Source organism: Budorcas taxicolor, chromosome 1, assembly GCF_023091745.1.
Source record: "Budorcas taxicolor isolate Tak-1 chromosome 1, Takin1.1, whole genome shotgun sequence".
In the NCBI taxonomy this organism is placed as follows: domain Eukaryota; kingdom Metazoa; phylum Chordata; class Mammalia; order Artiodactyla; family Bovidae; genus Budorcas; species Budorcas taxicolor.
In genome coordinates, this window is record NC_068910.1 from 159,034,637 (window position 1) to 159,059,496 (window position 24,860).

The following is a 24,860-nucleotide window of genomic DNA, read 5'->3' on the forward strand; positions in this document are numbered from 1 at the left end:
CCCTTAAAGCTGCCAACTGTGTCCTTTTGACCAAGTTCTCATCATTTTTTAGCACTTCCTCATCTTCTAGATCAGGTCCATCCTGTACTTTCCCTGCCTCGGCCCTACAATCAGTCTTTTCTCCAAGGAGCCATGGCAGAGTCATGGTTCTTTTGACTGGAGAATGAGATCTGGAAACCAAGATTTGTGTGCTTGATGTATTATACTACTGGCTGATCGTTTGCTTGAGCTATAAGAATTTGTTATCTTCTCTCACTACATATCAGATAGGCTTTACATTCCGTTGCAAATCTGGCTGTAGAAGTCAGTGAATTTTTACTATCGTTTTATTATCTTTCTCACATCTGACTCCATTTTGAGTCAGATGTGCTTTAGACAGAGGGAAACTTAATGCACTTAAACTATTCCGGGACTGTTTCCGTTTGGAAACCTGCAGAAGGGAAGCCCTTGGTCACTGGTGTGCAATACACACCTGTGTCCTCCGGAGTCCGCTGTTCTTCGCCCAGCACAGCCCCACAGCTTTCTCAAACCTGGAGTGTCTGCAACACTCTGCAAGGACACAGTGGAGGGGGTAAGTCAGCGCTCCGACTTCCTCCCGACGCCGCCTCTGATTGGCTCTGGGCACACAAGAAACGGGTGAATGAGCGGCTGGCCCTCGCAGAAACTTGCTTGAGGTCTTTGGGTGGTATTGCCCTTTCCTCCTCGTCCGTCCGGCAGGCCAGCCGAGCCGGAGGAGGATGAGGTCGTCCTGTGTCCTGCTTACCGCCCTAGTGGCACTGGCTGCCTATTACATCTACATCCCTCTGCCCAGCTCCGTCTCCGATCCCTGGAAGCTGATGCTGCTGGACGCCACTTTCCGGAGCGCACAGCAAGTGGTGAGACGCAGCCCAGGGCTGATTCTCTGTCCCTTCTCTTAAGCAATATTTTAGGGGGAAAGAGAATTTCCGGCCTTTGTCCCGTGAGATGCGTATTTTTGTGGCGCAATAAGGCTATTGCTTTTTAAAGTGTTTCAGGCTGACATTTTCAGGATGTCGCATTCGCTTCTTGGCCAGCAGCGGGTTGGGTCTGTGTCTTCGTCTGTGTTGATACCGGAGAAGGTGAAGTTCTTGAGCAGAATTTGACGACTGTTTAAATCCTTCGTCTTTCCTAAATGTCACCTTCTATCTTGGTTTGCAACGTCAAAAATCAAGGTTCCAGCGTTTTATAACCCACCCCTCCCCCCATGTTGTTCTCTCATAGAGGGCGGCAGAGAGCGAGTTAAGTGTTGTAGCAAGGCCCTGGTTCCTGGGAATGCAGCCACGTTAAGAGCAGACTTGGCACGGTGATCTCGCACTGTGTCCGACAGTGGAGCCCTCCATTGCCGCGGGCAGCAGCCTGGGCTCCCACAGTACTTAGGGAATGGCACAGATCTGCACGTCATGGCCGGCACGCCTCAGCTCAGCCCAACAAAGGAGGCGGAGAGGCCTCGCTGGCTGCGGGAGAGGCTGTGGCGGTAGTGACAGCAGGTGTTTGCATGATGCTCTTGTTTTGCGCCCTGCAGCGTTCCGTTTATGTCCTTAACTGTAGAAGAGCTAACCTTTGCCTGAGTCAGGATATCCAGGCTTAGCCTGGCAGGGTGACAGTTCTCTTTACTGTACCTTGAGTGTATATATTTTTTAACCCCGTAGACAGAAAAATGTAACTTTCTGGTTTATTCTATGTAAGAGGCATTATTTTTAGTGCCAGACCATCTAAAATCTAGACTACAAGCAGCTGTCAAGTCTGATTGTGCAAGACTAAACAGGGTTTTCTGAGCATCCTGCTCTATCTAAATTCCTACCCTCCTCCCAAACCGAGACTCCTCCCCTCCTCCAACCTTGGGCTTTAACCTCAGGTTATTTTTGTAAATTCCTTTAAAGAATGACAACTAAGGAGAGAGAGAAAAAAACAAATGAACAAACAGGATTTTCCTAGAGGATTGATATTCCTTTTCCCTGTGCATTCCAGCTGTGTGTAGGATTACCTAGTCTCTGAGGCGTTGTCCTATCACAAATCCCTTAACTAGGGTATTATAGCACATTTATAGGAAGATTTTGCTATTCTTGAATCCAGCCACGTTTCCACCCTCAAGTCCCCCATTTTCTCTTAGGAAGAGTCTATGAGGCAATAGCCTCTTCCTTCCCTCCTGCTTACTACAGTGTTGACAAGACGAAAGAATGACCGTCCCCTTCTCTAGCATGGGCTCCAAGAAAGGCAGTCTTGTGCAGGATGCTCTGCAATCACTCTCTTCCTCCAGAAATTTTGTTGCTGGGGAGTAGCACCCTTTAAAGATTCTGGGATACAATGATATTTACCTGGGTGGCTTAAATGGCCTTCTACAGTAAAAAGAATAATGCCTAATGATAAGAAAAACAGAAAGAAAGAAAAAATAAGTCAAACTACTGTGTTGGCCACAGAGATTATTCTTGCCTTTCTGATCCAAGGAAATCTTCCCTATCATAACTAATTTGAAAAAAGCCATGATTGGAAAAATGTCTTTCTTCCCCAACAAAGCAACCAGTCCAGTAAGGCCTTTAGACCTTAGGTCATCTGCAGAGTGTGCCCTTAGCTGGTGTTTGGGAGTGATGATGTTTATAGTGCCAGGTCACAGAGACAGATAAGGTAGCAGAGTATCCTCACTGGACACTGGTTGGAGTTGGGTTAGCACACAAGTGGCTCTTATCATTTGTCTTCAGAACTGTAAAACATCAGAAAGATCATTCAGCCCACAAGAAAGCATATTCTACCCAGGAAAGCAGTTTACCAGTGTCACTTCAAATTGTCCTGGGGAAAAGGCAATGTGCTTGACACTTGGTAGTAAACAGAGCATGACTGTTACTCATGCCTCCCGGAATCCCTCCTCAGCCAGGCCACTTGCTGGCTGCAAGGCCAGCCCATTAACCAACCTTCTCTGACCCTCAGCTTTCCTTGTATAATAGGGCTGATAGCTATTGATGCTTTGTAAGAGTGCTGTAACGTATTTTAATGGCTGGAATTGATTGTAGTTATTCTTCTAAGTGAACTTCCCTGGTGGCTCAGACGGTAAAAGCGTCTGCCTACAATGTGGGAGACCCGGGTTCAATCCCTGGGTTGGGAAGATCCCCTGGAGAAGGGAATGGCAACCCACTCCAATATTCTTCTAAGTATTGTCCCAAAGGGCCACTGTGGGTTGTGGGGAAAATCTGTAGTACTGCTCAACTTTGTTGAAACAGTAAATGTAAACTGGAAGTAGACTACCTCATTGAAACCTGGACTGCTACCACTAAATTGCCTGGCATAAAGTTTGTTGTCCACATCATTTTAGTTTGAATTGATTGGCTCCATTAGAAAAGCTACTTCAGTGGTAAGGCTTGGTCAATTTCCTAATACAGCAGGCACCTGCCTAATATCAAGAAATGTGAAGGCTTGGGACTTCCCTAGTGGTCCAGTGGTAAGACTCTGCGCCTTTCACTGAAGGGGGCATGGGTTTGATTCCTGGTTGGGGAACTAAGATGCCATGTGATATGGCCAAAAAGAAAAAAAAGTGAATGCTCCTTTTATTATGTTGTCATTGGCAAATGCTTCACCACTCCCTGTCCCTTCTCATCTCCTTTATCTTCTGCAGATGAGTCAGAGTATGGAGATTATGTTCATTGTGCTTTTCTTCCTTGGGGTCCTTCAATATTACCTAAGAAGAAGCTACTTAGGAGCTTTCTCAAGTCATTTCAAACACAGATGCTACATTAGAGTCAGCTAGGAAGGCTTCAAAAATCCTAATGCCCGATTCACAATGTATACCAAATTTGTGCAGAATCTCTGGGAGAGGAGTCCCAGGAAGCAGTATTTTAAACAGTTCCCAAGGTGATTTCAGTGTGCAGCAAAAACTGAGAACCACTACTCTGTAAGTTAAATACACTGCTGATGTAGATTATATTTTTCTTAAACTGTTCAAGATATATTGCATACATGTTGCTGGAAAGGACCCCTTTACATGAGCATGTTTATCAGATTAGTAATCTGATACTTTGGCTCTAAGGTGATAAAATAGCTAGGCATCTTTCAGTGTGATAGCAAAGCCATCATAAGACTTGAACAGTGGAAAAACACAACAAAAATAGTCTGGGAAGGGCAATGGAGAGAGATGTAGATGAAGATTAGGGGAACAAAAGGAAGGAGTTTGGTGGACATTCTGAAGACATTTAAAAATGCTGTGCAAGCAAAAATTTTTATAAAATGGAAATCCTGGTACAGGTAGAGATACTGAGAAGTATACACTTCTGGAAAAAATGTAAATTTTAACAACTTTTTTGATGGCAGTTTGGCAGTGTCCATGGGAAGCTGTGGAAGTATTTATTCTTTGACCCAACAATCCCTCTGGATGAATTCACGTAATTATGCATATAGTCAAAGCTATAGCTATAAAGATAGAAATATTTCATAGGTACAATAATCTTTTTAAACTAGTCCAAAATCACTGCCATTTAAGAAATATATGAGAGAACATTCAGCAACCTTTCTTTTCTTTTTTTTATTTTCAGTGTTATTTAAAAAAATTTAAGAACTATAAGAGACTATGTAAATATGGTAAACCCATATTTTGGAAACTATGCAGTCAAACAATTAAGTTGTAAAAATAAAGTTTAATTATGTACAAGTGATTTATACTGGGCTTTAAGTGAGAAAATGCTACAAAAAGCATATATGCCATTATACCATTTGAAATATCTATACATCAAAACAGATAGCTTTATAAATCTATATGTAGATTTATAGAAAAAGCAGGACATAATTTAAAATATACTGATTTTTTTTCTGGTCCATAAGATTCTATCTTCAGGTTTCCCATCTATATAGTCTAGTTTTTCTGCAATGATCATGAAATAAGAAATTAATTAAAAACTTTTTTTGTAGTAGGTTTTCTACTTCTAAAGTGGAATTGAAATGCACATACATATCAATGTGATTAGTATTTCAGTAATTGTTCTATGAAGAAAATAATTTTATTTTATTTTCTATTTTGGCTGTGCCGTGTGGCTTGTGGGATCTGACCAAAGATGAAACTCCAGCCATGGCACTGAGGTACTGAAAGCTCTGAGCCCTAACCACTGGACCACTAGAGAATTCCCTAAAATAGATTTCTTTAAAAAAGTCATCTTGGATCCTCTGACCGCTATCAGGATAGCAGGTTTCATGCACAGTCACTTAAATGTAACACAGATTGAAAGCTTAGTGTGTGAGTCTGACCCACAGAAATTGCAGCTTAGTATGATGAAGAAGCTATGCTCATGTATAGCTATTAAAAAGGCAAGAGCTGACAAGTATCACAGAAGAGGTACAGTTACAGGAGCTCATAGGAGGGAGTGGTTTTGTACAGTTTAGAGGGGGTGGTAAAGATGATGACTGAAGGTAATAAAGGGCCAGAGTGTGACTTCTAACCTCAATCACCTCTTAACTTTCTAGTTCTTATCCTATATATCCTTTCAGTGACATAATGTAAAAGAAAGATTATTGAAGCTGAATGCTTCAAGCATTTCTGCTGAATGCTTCCCCTGTTTCTTATAAGTGACAGTGATTTTGGACTAGTTGAGCAAGATTTTTCATCCTGTAAAATGTCCTCAAACTTGTTGAAATTGAATGTGACCACACCTGAATTCTCTGTGCATGATGTGTCTTTGGGCTGTATGGGTATGCTTTGAATGACAGCTCAGCTGGATGTCATGCAGAACTCTAACTTGGTGACCTTCTTCATAAGCATTCATGAACTGGAATGTTTACTCCTAAATTTAACTTTTAAATGTTAGTATATAATAAGCTTTGCTTATTGCCTTCTCAACTTGCCTTGACACATATTTCTTCATGTAAATTAGAGATTTCACTCACTAAGCACAGTAATTTTTAGCTGATTTAGTGAAATTTTCTTTAAACATACCTGGCAGCAGAATGGCTTTAAGAATAGTTTGATTAGTATTAGTTCTGACAAGTGAGCAAAATGAGTTGGTCTCGGTAGACAGGACCTGCTGGTGGATCCAATCAAATATTAAAGTCAGGTTGATTCAAATACAAGTGTGTAAGATAATGCCTAATTTGTAGTTCTCCTTTTAATTCTTTATTCTTTTAACTTTTTATTTTGTATTGAGGTTTAGCCAGTTTCCTTTTTACTTTTCCTGAAACTCTACAAATATGGCTCTGAGCACAGAAATGCCAACCTTATTACTTTATTTTAGTGTGATATCCTATTGCTAACATGTGGCTTGAGCTTGATATGAAAATATTTCTGAGGTGTGAAAGTGTAATAATTGTTCTGAACTGTCCTATTAATGCACAATTACTTCTTTTAAATTAGTGAGCATATGTTTACTTTTACTGACAAATGAAACTATACGGTAACTGTCTACCATTTATTTTCTCCTTCATTTATGTTTATAAAGGAAGACGTGTAATTAAATTTCATGGTGACAGGCCTAGCTATCTTCCCTACCTAGTCTAAGATGTGTCATAGTATGAAATTTTAACAGTCTTTTAGTGTTTCCAAAATAAAATCAATATCCTAGCCTAATATCCTATCCTTAATAAAGTTAAAATTCCGAAGTCATCATTAATTCAATGAACAACAATGCTAGGAGTTGATGAAACAATAAAACACATGTCTAATCTTTACGAGTTTACAGTCCAGCGAGGGGAGATAAATCTACTGACAGTTACAGAATGTGACTTGAATGATAGAAGAATTATGATAGAGGCATTTATGGATTGCTGCCTTAAAAAGGACATCTAATGTTAACCTGTGGAGAAGGAAATGGCAACCCACTCCAGTATTCTTGCCTGGGAAATCCCATGGACAGAGGAGCCTGGAGGGCTACAGTCCATGGGGTCTGAAAGAGTCGGCCATGACTGAGCAACTAAACAACAACTACAGTGTTGACCTTAGCATCAGGAGCAGATGTTTCCCTTTCACACTGATATCAGCTCTGAATTATCAAGGCTGAGTGAGCATTTACAGTAAAGACAGAAAGTCGCTCAGTCATGTCCAACTCTTTGCAACCTCATGGACTGTAGCCTGCCAGGCTCCTCTGATCATGGGATTTTCCAGGCAAGAATACTGGAGTGGGTTGTCATTTCCTTCTCCAGGGTATCTTCCTGACCCAGGGATCAAACCTAGATCTCCCATACTGCAGGCAGACTCTTTACCATCTGAGCCACCAGGGAAGCTCATTTACAGTAAAAATAACATCTATTAAGCATGTCCTGAGCATTTACTCTGTGCCAGATACTGTGCTGTGTGCTTTACATACAGTTCATTTAGTTTGTGCTATAATTCTATGAGATAGGTGTTCTTATTTTCCTTATTTTATAAAGGAGGAAACTGAACTATAAAGAAAAGTGACTTGCTTTTGATAACAAAGCTTGTAAGAGGTGGAGCCTGTGTTACTGTGAGTTTAAGAGCTCAACCGTTATGCTAGGTTGACTTTCCATAAGAGCCAGCCGAGTGAAAGAGGTGAGGAAGAGAAGAAGGAGAGAAAGGAGGGGCAAAAGGGCATCCCAGACAAAGGGAATGTTCCAGTGGGAGAAGATGGTACAAGCTTTAAGGCCCTAAAAGTAATTCCGAGTGGCTGGAGTGTAAAGCTCAGAAGCCAGAGAGGTGAGGTAGAAAGGAACCACAGGCCAGGTAATGAAGCGTTCTGTGGGCCAGGAAAGGAGCCGCTGAAAGGATTTTAGCAGGGAAATCACATGGTCAGATCTATATTTGGGAACAGTTTTCTCAGTGGCAGTATAGAGACTAGAGTTTAAGAAAATAAATGAGGGAAAAGACCGCTTGAGAAGCAATTATCCAGATGAGAGGGGAGAGCATGAACTAATAAAATGGGATGGGTTTGGAGTGAGGCTGGCCAGAGTTGCTGACTGCAAGAGTGAAGGAGAGAAAGGAGTCAAAGATGACTTCTGGGACAGACACTGCAGTAACTGGGTGAATGGTAATGATGCACCTGATTAGGAAAAGGAGCAGGTCTGAGGGTGAAGGTCACAGAGTTTGGTACCTTGCTTTGAAGTCCATGGGACCAATTTAAGGGTAGCTGTTCATAAATAGTTTGCATATATAAGACCAGAATTTGGGGGAGAGAGAGAGAGCTGAGCTTAAGATATGGGCTTGGCAGAGGTCAGTGAATGGGTAATGGTGGGAGCAGTGGGAATGAATGTGTTTAGAGTGAGAGGAGGACTGGGGGATCCTACCAAGAAAACCCAGGAGCTCACCAGTGAGAGGAAGAGAAGGCCAGCCCTATGAGAATGAGACCCTGAAGAACATAATTCTTTGGTTACACCTTACATTTTTATAGCACTGCAGGTTTTACAAAGGGTTTCGCTTACATGATCTCATTTTATTTTTACAATAAATAACCACCTGACGTTAGTTATTTCTATTTGTCGAGTGAGGAAACAGGTTCTGAAAGGGTCAATGATACTCCCAAGTTCACATGAGTAATAGTGGCAAAACAGGACTGGAATGAAAATCACTAGACTCTTAATTTCGTGTTTTCACTGCTGGGCCAAGTGACCTGAAAACAAAGTCCTGCATGATGGACTTGCCCGTTTTTGTCTCTAGTGCTGTCTCCCTGACGGACGGGTACTCATAGCTGCAGGTATGCATGTGGGTATGCGCATGATAACTTTTTACAGGTACATTGTATCCTGACTTTTTAAAATCTCCTGCTATTAAATAAATCTACACTGGTGTTTTCCAGTCTTTTTTCCTGTAAGAGATTTGTAAAACACGCCAGGGGAACATAGAGGAAATACTAGGGGAATCTGTAAGGACTTGAATGACAGAATTCACAGGATTCATAAAGAAAATTATACAAAGGGTTCTCAAAGAGAATGCCAGCTCTGATAGATTTTGAATAGTTATAAAAAATGCTTTTAAGTTTTTACCTCTATAAAACACCTAACTTTCAGTGTCTTATAGCTCATCTGCAACCCGTTAACAGCCTATCTGTTGGCTGCTAATGGTACAGCATGCAAACTGTAAGGAAGCTCTTTCCTATAGTTTGTATTCTCAGTCACTCAGTCATTCTTTGCTATTACATGGACTGTAGCCTGCCAGGCTCCTCTGTCCATTGAATTTTCCAGGCAAGAATACTGGAGTGGGTTGCCATGCTCTCCTCCAGGGGATCTTCCCAACCCCAGGGACTGAACTCACATCTTTTGTGTTTCCTGCATTGGCAGGCAGAGTCTTTACCATTGCACCACCTGGGAAGCCCTATAGTTTGTGACTATTTAAATACATGTATATTGCTACTAAACACAGAGAGATTGTCCCCAAGTTCCATGTACCTAGAGTAGCCTCAAAATTTGTTATTCAAACCATGCCATGTCTGAGAGTAATAGGGGTTGCTATTAATAATCATGGCAGGACAACCATTTGAAACCAGAACTATTCCCAGACGAATTTGGACATATGCTCAGCCTGCATTTATGTGACATGCATTCATCAGCATAATCAACTCAAAGTTGTGGAATGATTGCTGTGCTCCCTGCTGTGCTCAGATTTCACTGTTAATCCTCCAGGGAACCAGCTCCCACCCCTCACACCGGTGGAATTCCTGTTCTCTAGGATAGTGGCAGAATGAAAGCACTGAGTTCTTTGGCACTTAGGGCCTGCTCCAAACTGGTACCACTCTGCTGAATCTAGCCTCACAGTGTCCCCATGACCATCGTGACACCTCTCCTCCTGTCGTCACCTCTGCCTCACATGCCCTCCCACCCTCTTACTTTAGCCAACATCCCACACATCTTTCAACACCCACTCAAAGATAATTTCTTTTGGAAACTTCCCCTCTTTCCCCAGTCAACCTTCATCTCTCTCTCCTTCATACTCTGCTAGCATTTTGTTTTTCTTTTATGGCCCTTGTATGTTTCCTAACTTTGATGGTTCTTTACATACAAACTCCCCACCAAATCATAAGCTTCCTCACCTATCATAGACATAATTTTTCTCTTACTATTTTAGTATTTTTGGTTTTTGGGTTTTTGAGTGGGGAGAGGGCTTTGAAGATAATGCATGTTAGAGGAAGTAAGAATTCATAGTTCTGCTTTCTTTCAGTCCTCCCTGTTACTTCATTTGCCCCAAACACCAAAACTGGTGCTTTCTTGTGCTTCTGACTCTGAACTTATCAAAAAATGGCTTTTTGTTGTCCTTTGCAATTTTTTTTTTGTTTGTTTTTTGCAAGCCTTGCTGTTTTCTGGGTTTTTTATTTCCTCAGAATGTTTTTGTAGATTTATGGCTGTTTTTGAATTTGTAATGAATCATATGTTTCTAGCTAAATGTTAGTTATACTACAGGCCACCTCCTTAAAAGATAACTGGCAAATTCCCACAGTCATTTGTTATCATTCTCTTTTTCTCTTTTCTCCAGAATGGATAATTGATGAATGCCCCATGAGAAATTAATTTGGCGGACACTGTTCTGTGCCACCTGTCCTATAATATTGTCCCTGCCCTGGGACACAAATTACCTTTTTCTTGACCATTCTGAAGTCTACTTTCCTAAAACACAAGATGTTTATTTCACTGTTGCTACTTTATGCATCAGTTCTAAAATAGAGTCACTCTATCCCAAGGTTTCAGTCACTTCCATTTCATGGCCGTTGGAGAGAAGCAAGTCCAGAGGAGCCATAATCCCTGCTTCCTTGATTTTCTTCGCAAGACAAATCAATTTTGCTTTTAAAAGATGATTGACTTTTAATAGAATAAGATTACTGGTAGGTGTCTGCATAATAAGAGATACATTTATTGAATAATAAACACAGTCACTTTGTGAAATAGTAGTTAATGTCCTCAGTTAAGGGAGATAGAAACTCAGTGAGGTTGAGTGGTTCACAGACATGGGACTGACTGGGAGTCGGGCTGTGAACCTGGTCTGCTGGATTCCATAACCGTTTCCGCTGTCTTCCACAGCTTCCCGTTAGATTGTTCAGTCTCCCTTCTTCCCCTTCTTATTCCACCCACAAATCTTTTGTGTAAATCCACATTGAAAAAGCATCTCATGGGCAAGGAGCCTGCTATCTACTGTTTACAAATTTTAGTCCTAGATGGTTTTAGTATATGTTACCCATTGAGAAGTGTTCCATGGTAAGTAAGACTAGGAAATGCCGAGTTAAACAGAGTTAATCAAGATTTCTTTTTTAACGGTGAAACATTTCAGAATCCCTATCATACTGACATGTATTTTGAATTTTAAAGAAAGAATATTTAATTGAGTCCCATATTTAATTGACTTATCAATCCTTATTTGAACTTCATGGTACTGGTGGTATATTTACAGAATTTGGGGTTCCATTTTCATAGTGTTCTAGAGCATGGATTTGGGGGTCAGGGAGACTTATGCTCAAATCCCAACTTGAGCTATACTAGCTGTGTGACTATGACCTTGTATTTAACCTATGAGTGTTTCCTAATCTAGTAACTGGTCATGATACTTAGCTCCTGAAGTTATTTTGAAGGTTGCAAATGATAACGTATACAAAGCTTTATTGTTTGTCATCATCCCACAGTAGTTAATAAGTAAAACACTTGGAATAATAACCTGTCACAAAATAAATATGTTTGGTCCTAATCTGATTTTTGGCAGTCGTCTGCAGTATACTCCAATAGTAGTGTGCAGTTTTTTATTTTTTAATTTTCACCTTTATTCTTGTCAATCTGCTTCTGCTCTTAAATTCGTGGATTTCTATGCAACTGTAGATCATTTTTACCTGGCCTGCTGTTGGCTCCTGCTGCTGGGCTTAAATCATAACTTTACCATTTACTAGTCATGAGACTAACTGGGCAAGTTCCTTAAACTCTTAAGTAACTTAAAACTTAAAAGGTTTAGTTTCCTTATCTATAAAAGTGGAATAATGACAGTGCTTCCCTCAAGGCTTGTTGTTTTTATTGTTCAATTGCTAAGTTGTGTCCAATTCTTTGCAACCCCATCAACTGTAGCATGCCAGGCTTCTCAGTCCTTCACTCTCTCCCAGAGTTTGCTCAAACTATGTCCATTGAGTTGGTGATGCCATCCAATCATTTCATCCTCTTTTTCTCCTTGTGCCCTCAGTCTTTTGCAGCATCAGGGTCTTTTCCAGTGAGTCAGCTCTTTGCATCAGGTAGCCAAAGTATTAGAGCTTCAGCTTCAGCATCAGTCCTTCCAATGAATATTCAAGGTTGATATCCTTTAGGATTGACTGGTTTGATCTCCTTGCTGTCCAAGGGACTCTCAGAAGTCTTCTCCATACCACCATTCAAAAGCATCAATTCTTCAGTGCTCACTCTTCTTAATGGTCCAACTCTCACATCCATTCATGACTACTGGAAAAACCATAGCTTTGACTATATGGACCTTTGTCAGTAAAGTGATGTCTCTGCTTCTTAATATGCTGTCTAGGTTTGTCATAGCTTTGCTTCTAAGGAGCAAGCGTCTTTTAATTTTGTGGCTGCAGTCACCATCTGCAGTGATTTTGGAGCCCAAGAAAATAAAATCTGCCACTGTTTTCATTTTTTCCCCATCTGTTTGGCATGAAGTAATGGGACCAGACAACATGATCTTAGTTTTTTGAATGCTGAGTTTTAAGCTAGGTTTTTGACTCTTCTCTTTCACTGTCATCAAGAGGCTCTTTAGTTCTTCTTTGTTTTCTGCCATTAGAGTGATATCATCTGCATATCTGAGGATGTTGATATTTCTCCTGGCAATCTTGATTCCAGCTTGTGATTTATCCAGCCCAGCATTTCACATGATGTACTCTGCATATAAGTTAAATAAGCAGGGTGACAATATACAGCCTTGACATACTTCTTTCCCAATTTTGAACCAGTTCGTTGTTCCATGTCCGGTTCTAACTGTTGCTTCTTGACCTGCATACAGGTTTCTCAGGAGGCAAGTGCTGGGAGCCAGCGTGAGGAATCTCGCTCATGGCAAAGGTCATGAGGAAGGAAGCCAGACATACACAAAGGCGTGATCTGGCTTCAGGGGTTCCCCCTGGATTTTCCTGAATATCTACCCCGCAAAACCAGAGTCTGCCTGCCTTATTGTACTGTGCTTTCCACTCTTCTGACATAACAGGGGGCCATCCCCAATCACCTTCCTCTAAAAGGAATTAACTTAGGGCTCCAGTTAACAGTCTCCTGCATATGAAAAGAATGTCTTGGCTTAAACCCCTCTGATAGCTTTCTAACTTACCTGACTGGTCTGTCCGGACTTTTACAACTTGTGATTGTTTACGGCCCCCCAACCGCGAGAGGCACGAAGCTTAAAGCATCTTAAAGATACAAAGCCTTTTTTAAAGAGCTAAAAATTATATTGGTGACAGGTTTCACTGTTGAGTCAATGACTGCTGCCAGGCCTCCATATTCTTTATCTTTTAGACACCTGAAGGATATTAATCAATGTAATTGGGATATAGAAAAAGGAATATAGTAGTTTTGATGTTAGCAACACTAGACTTTTGAGTTAATTACTTTTCTCTTTGTTATAAATCGCTGTACTTCTTTCATTGTTATAAATTGTTGTGTCCTTGCTATGTAAGAATGTAACTTTATTTAGTGCTTTCTGAGAGTGGCACCAGACTTTGGGAAGAACAACACAAATAAGTTCTCTGGTGGACAGACCCTTATCAGAAAAGGGCCGTAAAATGTTAATTGGCCTTCTGGCCAGAAGATGATGTAAATCACCTAAGACTTGTGTATACAACTAGGTATGCAGAGAGAAAGTCTGGTCTCAATAAGAGTCAGGGCTGCTGATGCTGCGTAATTTTGTTTTATCCATTGATCTCTATGTACAATCAAAAGTATAAAAGGCCTTTCCAGACAATAGAGGATGGGCCAGTCACTGGAAAGACTGGTTTCCCCCTTGTCTCTCTCTCTTTCTCCCTCTCCTCCCTCTCCTTTTCAGGCTGAATTCCCATCTGGGGCGTGGAGACTCACCATGTCTACTTACTTGCCCTGGCTTCTAAGACCCACGAGAGAGGGAGCCCAAGGCGGGGCACCCTCCTCAAAAGGGTGCCAGTTGCCTAATGTAGATGGTGCAAACCTCTTGTCCTGAGGTTTTATTAGTTCTCCACATAAACCAAGTTATTCAGCCTCTTTTCTCCACTAAATTTTCCTACTATACTATTTTTTCCTAATCTCTCTTATATTTCTAATTAAATAATTCTTTCTAAGACGCCACGCCATCTCCCCTTCGAATTACCCTGGATCCACCAGGGCTGGACCCCGGCAGGCAAGTAAGGTGGTCTGGTATTCTCTTTAAGAATTTTCCACAGTTTGTTGTGATCCACACTCTCAAAGGCTTTCGTGTAGTCAATGAAGCAGAAGTAGATGTTTTTTGGAATTCCCCTGCTTTTTCTATGATAAATGTGATTGTGTAACATTCTTAGCATAGCAATTGGTATATAGCAAGAAGGAAAAACCTCTTCCTGTAGTTAAAATTTTGGCATCTATGGGTTTAGTTTGCTGATGTTCTACCTGGATATGTGAGTCATCATCATAGAGGTAACATATACCATCTAACCGTTTCACATATATATTAACTCAATCTTTATAACAACCCTGTGATTAAGTACTATTATTCCTGTATTAAAAATGTAAAGATTGAGGCACAGAGAGGTTAAGTAACTTGCCCAGATTACACTCCTAGAGCCAGAACGCTAATTCAAGCAGTCTGGCTTTGAAGTTAGTACTCTAAAAGCTGAAGAAATTGCAGTCTTTTAGACCATTACCGTCTTATGACATTAAGTCTTATGTCAAAGATATTTATCAGACTCTGCCAAGATATTCGTTCGTTTTAGCATAATATGAAAAGAGTTCCTTAGACTTTAAGAATCTAAGGTACAGTTGGTGACACGACATTTTGTTACATAAATGAAAGTGCTTTACTTGAATTCTGCCCTGATGGTGAGCCATCTGCCACTTGTGAAGATAGTGAAGAAGCACTTGCAAGCAGGGTTGGTACTTTCCTAAACAAAGGGCTTTGAATTTGCTCAAATGATTGCTATCTTTTGGGCTCAGAAATCTGACCTATAAAGTTGGAAAATATGACTTGGACCTTTAAAGTTACTAAAGGCAGATGTCTTCAGTTTGACCACCATAATAAAAGAAATTCACCATGGGATCTATCATTGGTTTAATTGAGTAATCAGTAAATGTCAGGCTCTGGGGTTATAGCAATTCACAAAACAAACAGCACTTGGCCTTCCTAGAGTTAAAACCCTAAGCCAAAAATATGTGGCAAGTAATATAAAGGAATGGAGAAGGAAATGACAACCAACTCCAATATACTTGCCTGGGAAATCTCATGGACAGAAGAACCAGTCCATTGGGTTGCAAAAGAGTCAAACATCACTTAGCGACTAAAACAACACCAATATAAAGGAAATATAGGAAATATGGAGAAACTTGTTGGCAGGTCAATGTAATTGAAATTCCCTAAAGACCTGGAATTCCCTAAGGAAACAGGGTTGAATAGGAGAGTGGTTTTAGAGTTGGCGAGAAGAGGTGGAGCCAACAAAGGAGACAGAGCAGTCGTGGAACAAAGGATAACTGGGGAAACAGAGTGTCAAAGAAACCAAAACCCACAAAGGCTCCACCAGGAGGAGGTGGTCAACTGTGTCAGAGTTTTCTGAGAAATGAGAAATCTGAGGATGGAATCAAGCCCTTTCATTAGGCATCCTGGTGGACCTTTTAGTGGATCAGCCACAAAACGTACTTTCAGTTAACAGTGGCTTTTACATTTTAGCGTCTCAACCTTTTGCCTCTTTGTTGGAATGATTTCAAGGATGTCTGCCAAAAATAATGTTTTGACTTTGGCTGTGTTATTACTGAGCTATCACTTATGACAGAAAATAGCCAAAAACTCCTTCATAGCTTGTAATTAAAAGAACCTGACATGGAGTTTACCAATGTATATTACTGAGGTACTAAACAGGTTTATATATAAATATATAAAAATTATCAATATATAACTACTAGTATTACATTAAAGAAGTAAATGTATATTTGAAAATAAAAAATATATTTATAAAACTAAGAAACAAGAGGAAATAAAAAGTCAAGAAGCTCCTCTTCCTCAAATGACTATCTTTAAATTTGGGTTGGTTGATTCAACTATGTGGAAACATATTTTAAAATCTGAACTCTTATAGACTAAGTAGCTTTTCCTGTCTGCTTCCCAATGAGGGTCACACGAGATGAATATTAAACTTGCTGCCTACAGATTGATGCCTATTAATTCTGTAATTAGCAGTGTACCATTTAAATGCATGTACTGTATGTTCATCAAGGAGAGTGGGCCAGAATTTTACCAGACACAGAGTGTGCCAGATTCAGGGCTTAGTGGCCACAGAAGCGCCTACTGACCAAAACCAATACCTTCTCTCTGATTGCCTCACATAGCCAATCCAAATGGCACCATCTTGCAACTTAAATGAAGATGTATCTTGGATGAAAAGAACATTGTTATTGGTCATGTCTACAGAAGGAACCTGTTTAGAAATGATTTTCAATTACTCTAAAACAGTAATATGATTTCCTGGCTCCCTAAAAGCATGTTTTTGGGAAAACCTTAGAATTTGCTTTAAAAGTTTTCATTTGATTGTTGTCAGTGATTAAATATCTTCTGCCATTATCTTCCCCATCCCCATTTTTTGTTTTTGTTTAATTTTATTTCCATTTTCAGATTTCGGAGAACCTGAAACAGTCCTGGGTAGCATGTTTTAAGTTCCGTATACTTGTGATCCTTAAAGGTGTCTCATTAAAGATTGGTTCCTGTGGTTTTTAGTGCATGTGGGAGAGCTAGGTTTCCTTAAGGTCTTTTGTAACCACTGAAATGATGCTTAATGTATAGTGTTATGCTCTGTTACACTTCTTTCTCTTTCTGTTTATGGAGGAACATGGTGCATTGTGCTTTCTCTAAAGTGCCAGTATGCTTTCAGCAATTTATTGATCACCCAGGAGGTGTCACATATTGTAGAGACCTTGAAGTGCTCACATTTCTAGTTTGGAAAAACCAAGGAAACACTTCCAACAAGGCCTACTAAGTGCTATGGTTCATAGTGGGTGCTGTGGGAGCCCAGCAGAGAAGCCTCTGTGTGTGTGCCAGGGGGGAACTCAGGCAGAGGATCCCAGAGAGAGTGCAAGATCAGCTGAGTCTGGAAGGATGAAAAGAAGCACATCACACAGATGTGGAAAGAAGGGCATTCCAGGAAAAGAAAACAGCAGGTGCAAATCCCTGAGATGGGACAGCATGGACACATACCCAGGAGTTCTTTCTTTTGTATTTCAGAGAGCTATGAAACATGTAAAGGAGATCTTTGCATAACTAGGACATAGGTGGAACTAGTCTCAGTCTTGTGTCATTAAGATATATTTCACTGTTTTAATTATGGTAACTTTAAGTAAGCCAATATGATAATGAAAACATACAACCAGTATATGATTTTTCAGGAATATGTACTACTTGGTGAAATAAGCTTTAAACTACTTATTAAAAATATTCTGTGTTACAGACTAGTAGAATAACATTTAAATTCTAGTGGCCAAATACATAATTTGATTGAAAAACAGTTTGTCTTTCTACTGTTGTTTGGTTTTAGACGCTTTTTGCCTTAGACCAACTTAAAGAAATTTTTGTTTTTCTTGTTGTGTTCCTAAAGTGCTGCTTCAGAAAGTATTTCTTTGCTTAAAGTTTGAAAGAAACACTGCAGTTGTTGGCAGTTGTTGGTGCCTTATGAGACGAGAACTTCTTGTACGTTCATCAAACAGGTTAGGTGTCTGTGATTAGAAACCTCTTGTTTTAACCACCCAGTCTAATTTCTATCTCACCCCTATTTTCCTCTCTCATTCTACCCTGATTTTTCCCTCCATAGGACATATTGCTATTGGCGATTGTTTCTTTTATTCCTTCTAAGTAGTTTCTCTCTAAGTAATGGTCTCCCCTGCTAGGTTGGAAGCTCTGTGAGGGGAGGAAGGAAGTCTGTGGGCTTCCCTGCTGTGTACCCAGCTCCTAAAAGTACCTGGCAGAAAATAAACACTCTCATAATTGCTAAGTGAATTGATGATGAGTAATTCAAAGCCCCTGGACAGCTTCCACAATAAAGAGTATTGGTGATAAAAACCAGACAGGAAATTTTCCCTGTACATCCTACTTCTCAAATAAGGCATCATCATCAATAGGACCAACCAGCAAAATGTGCTTGCTTTGGCCCAGGATTCCTATTTCCTGTCTGTGAAGAGCCCAAATAGAAAATGATAAGGAGTAAAGTTTCTGAGAAAGCAGGAATTTGAAGCAACAGTGAGAGAAAGTATAGTCAGCAATATAAGCCATTCATTCAGCAGTTATGTTGTTCAGTTACTAAGTGGTGTCTGACTTTTTATGACCCCGAACTGCAGCATGCCAGGCTTCCCTGTCCTTCACTATCTCCCAGAGTTTGCTCAAATTTATATCCATTGAATAGGTGATGCTACCTAGCCATCTTATCCTCTATCACCCTCTTTCCCTTTTGCCTTCAGTCTTTCCCGGTTTCAGGGTCTTTGCATCAGGTGGTCAAACAACTGGAGATTCAGCATGAGTCCTTCCCACGAATATGCAGGGTTGATTTCATTTAGAATTGACTGGTTTGATCTCCTTGCAGTCCAGGGGACTCTCAAGAGTCTTCTGGATGCCATGATCTTAGTTTTTTCAATGTTGAGTTTAAAGTAGTTTTCTCACTCTCCTCTTTCACTCTCATCAAGAGGCTCTTTAGTTACTCTTCACTTTCTGCCGTTAGAGTGGTATCAGCAGCAGCTATACTGAGCACTAATCATGTACCAGGCATAATAATAGACCAAGGGGGACAAAGATGGAGACCTTGAAACTCATAATGACAATACAGCAAGTGTCAAAAATAGAAACTTGAACCAGGTCCTAGAGAGCATTGAGGCAGGAGCAACTGTCTGAGAAGTGAGCTGGACAAGGTGTCGCAGAGGAGGGGACATTTGAGATGGTCACTGAAGGAGGAACTGGAATTTGGTAAAGCAGGAGAAATTCCGTTAGAAGATGGAGCCCTGCAGTTCAGCTTTCTGTACCTTTGAGGAAAGTAAATACTACGTGGGCAAGACAGGCAAGTTTTACAGGCAGAGGTGTGTACTGGTCAGTGGTGTGTAGGAATATGAGTAGGTAAAAGGTTGTTTGAGCAGTAGGTAGATGTCAGAGGGTGGAGAATGTAATCTCTGACTATCACAGCCACTGAAATTTTTTTCTCCCTAAAAGTATATTTCCTTTAGTAAATAGGAAGACTGAATTATTTTATATAGCATGAGGTACATAATTATGCTATAAAAATTTAGAAAATAGAAAAATTTACCTACAGTCTCACTGTAACACCATAAAGAAACTGTCATTAAAAAAAATACTTGACAAGTAAAATATCTTTGCAAAACTCATACAGCTGGTAAGCGGCTAAGAAGGAATTTAGACTTGTTTGTTTTTATTTCAGTCCTTTGGTCTTTGCAATCTGCTATGCTGCCCTTCAAAGGGAAATATAGGAGCTTGTTAACAAAGTTCCTGTTCCTCCAGGTATCTTCCTCTAAGCTTTAATCTAATGATGATACCTTGCTTGTACTCAGAACTTGTCTAAAATATTTTTTAAGAAATTTCATTTCAAGTCATTTCATGAGGTGCTTGTGAACGTCCATCTCATTACTTTATAGTCTCATCTTGTTTATGAATGAAATGTGATCCTCAGCTTCATCACACATGTTGTTATCTAGAGGAACTTTGGCTTTACCAGGAATAAAATCCAACTTCAAGGAAAGAGGACTTGCCCCTGTTAAGGGTATAAAGGAGTGAACCAAAGTCTTGTAAAAGTACTTTCACAAGAAAGTAGTTGTAAAAAGTATTTTTGGTCAGTTAGATTACATATGTGAACTCCTTACTTCTTTGCAAGGGTTAGATTTACATGCTATGAAAGCTGCTTTGGTTTTCAGTTTGTGTGAGGACTGTCAGCTTCCACTCCTGTTAGAATTACAGGATCTGCATGTCCAGAGCACCTGTGGGTTATCACCAAATGCTTAACACATCTGTCAACTTCAATAATCCTATCTGACTGAGTGTTCTAAACCTTTTTGATATTTGTTGACAAAGCTTCCTAAATCATTCTAATGAAGATTTCTAGCTAACTTTGGGATGCTTCAGAGGGTCCATGAAACATCCCAAAGAGAGATATTACACTAATTAGATTCATTTTGTATACAGAATTATATGGAGAGTATTGTCAAGTAATAAGTCTCGGGTTATATTGCATGGTGGACTTCCCTTGTGGCTCAGCTGGTAAAGAATCTGCTTGCAGTGTGGGAGACCTGGGTTCGATCTCTGGGTTGGGATGATCCCTGGAGAAGGGAAAGGCTACCGACTCCAGTATTCTGGCCTGGAGAATTCCATGGACTGTATAGTCCATGGGTTTGCAAAGAGTCAGACATGACTGAGTGACTTTCACTTTCACAACTTCAAGGAGAAGGGCCAGTGACCCTTAGCACAGTACTGGGCACCGATCATTGTAACACCCAGTTATGAACAGCTGGATGTCACTTCCTGGCATCCTTGGGATGGGAGGGCCAAGAAGGAGGTAGCATTAAGGCAGTTTGGACCTCCTTTCATTCTCATATGTCATATCATATTAGAGTCTCTTAAACATAGTTTCCTTTTATCCTCTTACTCTAACCCAATTAATTGTCTCAGAAAAATTAGTCTTTATCCCTCTTTTTTTTGTGATCCCTCAAGAATGACCATAATTACTGCTAACAAGACTGTAGTCAAGGACAAGGAAATCTGTATGGTTTTAAGTGAAAAAGAATTTTTTAATTTGAAGTATAGTTGATTTACAGTGTTTTGTTAGTTTCAAGTGTACAGCAAAGTAATTCAGTTATGCATATTTTTTCAGATTATTTTTGATTATAAGTTATTACAAAAAATTAAATAGAGTTCCCTGTGTTATATAATAAACCCTTGTTGCTAACCTATTTTTTGTATAGTAGTTTGTGTCTGTTAATCCCATATTCCTATTTTTATCCTTCCCCAACTCCCTTTCTCCTTGGTAACCATAAATTTGTTTGCTGTGTCTGTGAGTCTGTTTCTGTTTTGTGTATACATTTATTTGTATTGTTTTTTAGATTCAATATAAGTGATATCATATATTGGTCTTTGTCTGACTTACTTAGTGTGATATTTTCTAGGTCCATCCATATTGCCAGAGATGGCAATATTTCTTTATTTTTATTGTTGAGTAATATTCCACTGTATATATGTACCACATCTTCTTTAAGGGAAAATAATTTTTAAAAAGAGACAGATGCATCAGCCTGTACAGTCCTTGGGAGGGTCCATAGCTCTCATTCAGTTCAGTTCAGTTCAGTCACTCAGTCATGTCCGACTCTTTGCGACCCCATCAATCGCAGCACGCCAGGCCTCCCTGTCCATCACCAACTCCCGGAGTTCACTCAGATTCATGTCCATCGAGTCAGTGATGCCATCCAGCCATCTCATCCTCGGTCGTCCCCTTCTCCTCCTCCCCTAATCCCTCCCAGCATCAAAGTCTTTTTCAATGAGTCAGCTCTTCGCATGAGGTGGCCAAAGTACTGGAGTTTCAACTTTAGCATCATTCCTTCCGAAGAAATCCCAGGATTGATCTCCTTCAGAATGGACTGGTTGGATCTCCTTGCAGTCCAAGGGACTCTCAAGAGTCTTCTCCAACACCGCAGTTCAAAAGCATCAATTCTTCGGCATTCAGCCTTCTTCACAGTCCAACTCTCACATCCATACATGACTACTGGAAAAACCCTAGCCTTGACTAGATGGACCTTAGTCAGCAAAGTAATGTCTCTGCTTTTGAATATGCTGTCTAGGTTGCTCATAACTTTTCTTCCAAGGAGTAAGCGTCTTTTAATTTCATGGCTGCAGTCACCATCTGCAGTGATTTTGGAGCCCCAAAAAATAAAGTCTGACACTGTTTCACTTGTTTCCCCATCTATTTCCCATGAAGTGATGGGACTGGATGCCATGATCTTCGTTTTCTGAATGTTGAGCTTTAAGCCAACTTTTTCACTCTCCTCTTTCACTTTCATCAAGAGGCTTTTGAGTTCCTCTTCACTTTCTGCCATAAGGGTGGTGTCATCTGCATATCTGAGGTTATTGATATGCTCCATAATCCCCATGTCCATTGTCACTACTTTCTAGTTAAACTACTATGTGTCACTGCAATTTAAAATGTGAAATAAAACCAAAAAAAATCAAAGATATCTATTTTTATGCCTTAATTTTGTTATTATTGTCCAAGTTTTGGAATAGGGCATTGTCAATTATGCACATTGTCTGTATGAAAAAAAAAAAGTGATCTGACTTTGAAACAGCAAGCTTGAGAACTACAGATTGACATGCAGATATGTTATTTTTGGCCCATACTGCTTATTAAACATTTAAAATTTCATTGCCAACACCTAAAATTAAAAATATCTCACACAATAATCTGGACTTCCTACTTTCTTGAAAACTCAGATCATCTGATAACACTGGGCCAGAATTGCCACATCACACAGTCACCTGGGGAGGCCCACAGCTTCTTCCTTATTCAGGGCATTTTTTTTCCAGTTTACCACAAAACTCCCCACTCCCTGATGTATTACATCTGTTTTACTTATTTGTGTGCACTATCTTGACCCCTGAAGACATGAGTTCATGACCTATTTTCTACAGTTAACACTCATTTAATGTTTCATGTAGTTAACAAATATTTTTCATTTTGCACAAGTGTTCCAAAAGGTTCCCATGCTTGAATGGTTCAGAATCTATGTCTTGGGGAAACAAGACATAATTTACACAGCCAGTAAAATCATACAGATGCATAAACCTAGAGGTGTCAGGAGGCAATAAGTATACATGGGTAATTTTCAAATGGGCAGTGGAGTTAACAAGGGCTGTAAGCTCAGAGAAGGACTGGATTGACCTTGAGAGGGTTAAGATCAAAGATGTGTCTTGAAGAATGGGTCAGAATAACATTGCAGGCAGCCGAGTGGAAGGGGAAAGGGGAAGAAAAGAATATAAAATATGAACAACAGCAAGTTGGTAAGAATGAACAGTCAGTAGTATGAACTGTAAGTAGGCCTGAGAGTTTGGTTGGATAAAGGAGCTGTTTAGCAGACTTTGGGCTGCCCCTCATCAGTGAATACTATCTGACATCCATTCTTTAATTCTTCCCATCATTGTCTATTGTTCTGGAAATGCCCATACCAAAAGTAGCAAGCAGCTTGTGCAAACACTTGGCCCATCTCTCTTTATGCAAAGCACATTTTCTACTTTTTTAAAACTCCTTCTTTGTGTTATTGCTTCTTAGCTCTCCTTCCCTCAAGAAAAAATGGACAGGAGACCTTAATTTTTAGCCTAGTAAGGTCTCTAGAATCAACTAGGAAAACTTGGAGAAAATGAAAAGGAAGTGTGGATAGGAAGGGAGGGTAGTTTGGCAAGCACCAGCAAGTTTTAAGAGAGACCCAGGTTTACCTAACTCTTTCACCTAGAGACTAAAGCCCCTATCTGGAGAGTCACCCTCAAATCGCCTCAAATCGTCAAATGCAGGACATTATGTTCTGCACTTGTTCCTCTAATTCCCTGTAACCTCTGGGGAGGATCCTTAGGATGGCTTTGCAGGCCTGTGTTCCAGTGTTCAGTGTTGCATAAAGTTGTATAACTGAGGAAACCCAGCACAGTCCTATATTGAATGGATGTAGGGATTAAAATGAAATAATATGGGACTTTGCTGTTGGTCCAGTGGTTAAGACTCCACATTCCCAGTGCGGAGGGCCTGGGTTAAATATCAGTTCAGCTTTGATTGTAAAACAAAGGGGTTGAACTAGGCAATTCTTCCCAAATCAGTTTTTAAGGAAATTTAATAGATACGAAAAAATGAAGGTGGCGCTAGTGGTAAGGAATCCGCCTGCCCATGCAGGAGACACAAGAGGTGGGTTCAATCGCTGGATTGCGAAGATGCTTTGGAGTAAGAAACGGCACCCCACTCTGGTTTTCTTGCCTGGAGAATTCCATGGACAGAGGGTCCTGGCAGGCCACAGTCCATGGGGTTGCGGAAAGTTGGGCACGACTGAGCACAGCATGCAACACAGCACAGCAATGTCATAACAAATTCACATTGTATTTTAATGAAAAACCTGAGGCTTTCTTAGGTCCAGCCATGTTTCTAAATGCTTCAGTTGGGCTTTGTTTTTTCCTTTGGTTTTCTTTCTCTTCAACCTCTGTCCCTTCTTACTTCTCTGAGTCATCAGACACTTCGGAGTGGAGATCCTGGACTCACTGTGTTTGTCTTCCTCTTCCTCCTCCCACCTCTTTGTCCCTGAGTCCTTAGCCTCTAAGGCCCATGCCTGCCCCTCCATTTTGCCGGTATTCTCGTGGATCTTGACAAGTAAGAATTTATGGACGTCATTATGCTTGTTGCCAGAGATTGAAATTCTTTCAAATTTAGCTTCTATCTGATCTTGTTGCTTCTGCAGCTTTTGAAGGGAATGACTCGGCTTTTCACAGAGTGAGTCAGGCTCTCACTGAAATCATTTTTAGGCTTTGGTATATTCTCTTCCAGGGCCTGAGGCTCCTCTACCAAGTGACCAGCACAGCCTCATCTTCCATGATGCACTGGGCATCACGTCACTACCTCCTTCACCATCTGGCCCGGCTCCGAAGGCCCCTTGTTCCCTGAATCTGTGATGTTAGAGAAGTGGCCAAGGGGAGGGTGGCTCCTGTGGGGGCCCAGCTGCAGGGCAAGAATCTGGTCCAAGCCTGGGACGGGCTGGAGGACTGGAAGAAGGCAAGC

At 40.5% G+C, this 24,860-nt stretch overlaps 1 protein-coding gene across 1 annotated transcript in view; it reads left to right on the forward strand.

Annotated features, from left to right (window-relative positions):
- Positions 1 to 722: 722 nt before the first annotated feature.
- NCEH1 (neutral cholesterol ester hydrolase 1) overlaps positions 723 to 24,860 on the forward strand; it is a 65,963-nt gene continuing 41,825 nt past the window's right edge. The window contains exon 1 of the mRNA XM_052646945.1: positions 723 to 875. Within this exon, the coding sequence (XP_052502905.1) occupies positions 738 to 875 (138 nt within the window). The 5' untranslated portion in view covers positions 723 to 737. The remainder of the gene's footprint in view (positions 876 to 24,860) is intronic.